General features: G+C 36.6%; 2 protein-coding genes across 2 annotated transcripts; both read left to right on the top strand.

Annotated features, from left to right (window-relative positions):
• Positions 1-494: 494 nt before the first annotated feature.
• On the top strand, positions 495-1,824 carry LOC107779880 (uncharacterized). Its single transcript, XM_016600381.2, has 3 exons — positions 495-985; positions 1,073-1,189; positions 1,511-1,824. The coding sequence occupies exons 1-3, from the start codon at positions 656-658 to the stop codon at positions 1,586-1,588; spliced, it is 525 nt and encodes a 174-aa protein (XP_016455867.1). The 5' UTR covers positions 495-655; the 3' UTR covers positions 1,589-1,824.
• Positions 1,825-2,396: 572 nt separating this feature from the next.
• LOC142171643 (vacuolar iron transporter homolog 4-like) lies at positions 2,397-3,761 on the top strand. The gene has a single exon (XM_075235146.1). It carries the CDS (start codon positions 2,851-2,853, stop codon positions 3,637-3,639), a length of 789 nt encoding a protein of 262 aa, XP_075091247.1. The 5' UTR covers positions 2,397-2,850; the 3' UTR covers positions 3,640-3,761.
• Positions 3,762-4,719: the final 958 nt, after the last annotated feature.

Consider the following 4,719-nt stretch of genomic DNA (forward strand, 5'->3'; position numbering starts at 1 on the left):
TTTAACAAGATTTCCTATGTTTGTTGTAGACTAAGCCTCTTTAAGTTATAAAAGTTTTTATTTTAATTGTATGCACGTTAATATGATTTGACGTATTATTAATAGGTAATTCAAGAGAATAGTGATTGATTGAATTATAAATACTTTATAAAATTTAAGTAAGGAAACATTAATATAAATTTAGTTAATTTTGAAATCCTAAATATTAGAAAAATAATTAAATAATTATTTCTAAATATGAGAAAAATTATTAAAATGACTATTTTGTTTAGTATGAAATCTATTTTAAAAAAAAAAAAAAATAGCATTCATATTTTTAATATAATATAGATAGACATAGATAGGTAGGTTAATATCATTTTTAAACACATGAAATATTCTATAAAATAAAGGATAAGAACATATTTCACATGCGGATACACAATTTCTTTTTCCCAATATGTCGGTCCCTACCAGTAGTTTTCTTGAAAATACAATTTTGTTTTCAGGAAAAAGGAGAGATTTTTTTGAGTGAACTCTATCTCTTATTCCCAGCTCGTAGCCATATTCCACCATGAAAATATACACAGCAACAGTTCACACAATTCACAATGCCTTGTAAACTAATACACTGTAAGCCATAAATATCTCTTCTGCCCACACATCAAAGAAAAAAATGGTGACATTATTATCTTCTTCATCTCTCTGCAATTCCCCTTCACTCATTATCCACACCTCAAGAACAATCAACCTATGCCTGCCCAATTCAATTCCACTCTCTTCCTCTGGTTATTTCAAGAGAAACAGAAAATCACTTGCAAGTCGTAAGCTTGGAATTGTGGCTGCTACTGAAGAAGAAAAAGACCCATCAGTTCCCACATGGGCTAAACCCGATTCAGATGAGCCACCCCCTTGGGCTAAAAATGAATCCCAGAAAGATTCTTCAACTTTTCAAGTTCCCTTTATTGTTTATTTGCTTGCTTCTGCTGTCACAGCAATTGCAGCGGTGAATTCTTTATCTTCAACTTTTTTTATAAAAAAAAATTGATCTTTTAATTCTTGATGGGTTTTGTTTATTGGGTTATGAGTGCAGATTGGTTCTGTTTTTGAGTACGTGAATCAGAAACCTGTATTTGGAGTTTTGGGCTCAGATAGTGTGTTTTATGCTCCTGTGCTTGGGTTCTTTGCTTTCACTGGAATTCCCACTTCTGTAAGTTTATATAAATACTTCTCTATCCATGTGTTCCTGCAATTTTTGTTAAGTTTCGGAACTATTTGCAAGTTCTGTCTTTAATACACTTGTATGTGCTTTACTGCCTGTTTTTCCACATTTTGAGATAATGGGTAATTAATTTTATATTTGAATTATAAGCAAACAACTTTTTTTAATAGGACTGAGGAACCAATGAAAATTTTTCTTAATGATCGGACTTTGTTATTAGTTACATTGTGGTTCAAAAATACAACTTCTCATAAATCAATAAAAGTGGATGTTTCTATGTTCATTTTAGCTGACTAGAATGTTATCCAGGCATACCTTTGGTTCAAATCTGTTGAAGTTGCTAACAAGGAGGCAGAGGAGCAAGACCGCAGGGATGGGTATATGTAACATCTTATATATGATTTTTAGGTGATATCTGCAGCATCTAAAATGCATTTTTCAGATGTCTTTGGGGGTTGTTGCCGAAAACATCATTATGTCAAATGGACATTTTCTTGAGTTGATCTTTCTAGGCGACACAAGTGTACAAAATCCTGTCTTCTAAATATTTGCCATTCCGAATTATCAATTTTGTATTAACTACTTGTCTAAAAGTCTTGGATCACCAGACGTTACAATTTCCATCTCTCATTTGGATAAATCAGTTTACCGGCTTGTGGTTAGACAAGCTACTGGCTGACCATTTGACTCGTCTTATGTAAGTTATCAACCTGTCTAGTGTTGCTTCTTAAGTATTAACTTATCGACCTTGGTAAACCTCTAACTTTCTATCTAGTCCATCACTAAACAGACTTAAGGAGCATGAGGCTTTCACTTCACAGAGTATTTACTTTAAGTTGAACTCTAATAAATAGAATTTTGAAAAAAATGTATAGTGCTTGCTCTCAAACTAATTGGTTCTTGGGAAGGGATGATACCCCACTTCCCGGTCTAGCTTCACTAACTGCCCGATCAAGTACCTATTGCTTCGCTGGTAGGCCTACTTAGATGGAAGTGAGCAGTATGAGCAGTTCGCCAACGTTTGTGCTTAAGTATGTGGGGAATATGCATAGTAGATTCCCATCAGATCAGTAAGTTTGGTTTGCATGAGGCAGCCATTCAAGCGGCTCCTTTGCTGCATGCCTTAATTGCAGGGGCAGGGATCGAAGGGGGCTCTGAATTTACTCTTTTCCCCACAGACTAAGCTACTATACGGTGCCCCAGGTGAGGATGCCATACTGGGAAAAGAATCCATCTACATCACTATACATTGCTTTTCTCTACATATTGAGCGAAGAGGCTAGTCGGTTAGAATGAATCTTATAATTTGGTTTGGATGAAGTCCCATCTAGAACAACACAAAGTGATGCTCTGGTTGCCTCTAATTGGAGCAAGAAACAATACACTTAATTTATTTGCATTTTGATTGTTGTCTGTATAGTTTGATGTCTCCTTCTTGGCATAAGTAAAGCATTCAGAAGAACACGTATGTGCTTATGTTGGTTCTTCTGGGTTTTAACGTATCAGCTTTGTTTTTTCCACGGTGCCACCTAAGTAACTATGAGTCTTGGTCTCAATATTCATCCTTTATGAACTGGGTTCCTACATGTTGCTTCCACACGTTACGAGTGTGCCTACAGCTAAAAGCCACACTCCACATCCATTAAATCATGGATTCTCCTCAGTCAATTGAGAATTATGCTAAGAAAGAGCCTCATGCAACTGTCCAAGAAGAGAAAACTTCAAAGAAACTAGAGCGAGCTCAGTGGCTTCGAACAGCAATTTTAGGAGCAAACGATGGATTGCTTTCCACTACGTCCTTGATGCTTGGTGTTGGTGCAGCTAAAGATCAAGATCAATGGTCTATGGTACTTTCTGGATTTGCTGGAGCTTTTGCAGGTGCCTGTAGCATGGCTGTTGGAGAGTTTGTCTCTGTATCAACTCAACGAGACATTGCAAAGTCCATTGCTGACAACTGTAGGTCAGAGAACGAGTTAAAAATAGATGATGGTGGATACAAAACAAAGATTCAGATAGTTTGCAGCAGTCCAACTATTGAAGAAACCAAGCAAGGAGACGCCACCATGTCCTTTCACAATATATTAGCGACTTCAACACAAGGTGGAAAGCTGCTATATGAATCACCTGTGCAAATACAGTCCCATATTGCTTTAGCACCTGCAAAATCTCCTATGATAAAAGTTATGGAAATTGATGCAAAACGAACGATGATGGAGGAGTCAAAACAGCTGGAAAATGACAGGGTAGAGCCACTGCCTAATCCGTTCAAGGCTGCTGTTGCCTCATCCCTGGCTTTTCTGTTTGGAGCCTTTGTTCCTATGGTGCCAGCACTGGTGGTGGCTGAAAACAGAATCAGGATTGCTGTGATGGTGATTGTAGCATCTTTGGCTTTGTGTTTATTTGGTGGATTGTGGCTTATCTTGGTGGTTCATCAGTGAAGATATCTGCTATGAGAGTTTTACTTGGAGGGTGGATTTCAATGGCTATCACATATGGTTTACTCAAGTCCTTTGATAAAGATACAAAGAATGAATTAGATTAATAAATCAAATTGCACGTTTATCATCTATTTATTACCTAAACCTTGCATATGTTTTAGAGGAGAATCTAGGAGCTTGAATAGGTGGGTTCAGAATGATCTTTTATACAACTTAAACTTTTTCTAGATAGGGGTAAGGAGATAACATACCCCAGTTGTGGGATTTTATTGGGTTTATTGTTGTGCTCAACCAGCTCGAAGATACTCTTAATATGGTATGATATTGTCCGGGACTAAGCCTGTGAAAAATCTTTAAAGGAGAGAAGAATTCTGGAAGAATTGATTCAATTTTCTGTGTATTGAATGAAAAAACTCTCTGTACAGCTCGTGTATATAGGCAAAATAAAGGAATCTTCTAATAATTAATTATGACAGTTGTGCCTATACAATTTGCTGCCTTCTAACTATCAGATAAATACAAATATAAATAAAGAATTTACAGTGAATAAATCTGGAAATATTCTTCATGTGTCTTTTGGAAGGTCCAAGAAATAATATTGAGCCCAAGTGGTAAGCCCAAATGAACAAAGACCCAGTTGGACCAAAACATCTTCAGCCCAAAAACATAATAAGTCCTTGGCTCCTTTCAGATACAAACATACTAATCATATTCTAGTCAAAATAGATCGATAATATTTAGGTCACTCCTCCACCATCTCTAGCTGCTTCTTCTTGTGAAATTCCGGCAGAGAAATTAACTCCAACAACATCCTGCACGATTTTTCCCAAAAGATGTTACACCTAAGAGATCCCTACTCCTTATATATAGTTTCTCGATATGTTCATCAGCTACCAATGTGTTTTGTCGCACACCCAACATACACAAAGTCCACAAGAACCTCCTTAAATTCGTCTCTGCTGTTTGTATGTCCGGTGTTACGAGGGACCATAACCAAATGTCCCAAAAAGAAAAAAAAAGGAAAGATAAAGGCACGTTTTTGGTTAACCAGGAAAGGCTAACCTCCAGAGAAAGAAAAGG

Source organism: Nicotiana tabacum, chromosome 17 (assembly GCF_000715075.1).
Source record: "Nicotiana tabacum cultivar K326 chromosome 17, ASM71507v2, whole genome shotgun sequence".
NCBI classification, from domain to species: Eukaryota; Viridiplantae; Streptophyta; class Magnoliopsida; order Solanales; family Solanaceae; genus Nicotiana; species Nicotiana tabacum.

Coding starts and splice junctions, on each gene's coding strand:
- LOC142171643 (XM_075235146.1), top strand. CDS start 2,851: ATGGATTCTCCTCAGTCAATTGAGAATTATGCTAAGAAAGAGCCTCAT.
- LOC107779880 (XM_016600381.2), top strand. CDS start 656: ATGGTGACATTATTATCTTCTTCATCTCTCTGCAATTCCCCTTCACTC. Junction 986..1,072: donor CTGTCACAGCAATTGCAGCG/GTGAATTCTTTA, acceptor TTATGAGTGCAG/ATTGGTTCTGTTTTTGAGTA. Junction 1,190..1,510: donor TCACTGGAATTCCCACTTCT/GTAAGTTTATAT, acceptor AATGTTATCCAG/GCATACCTTTGGTTCAAATC.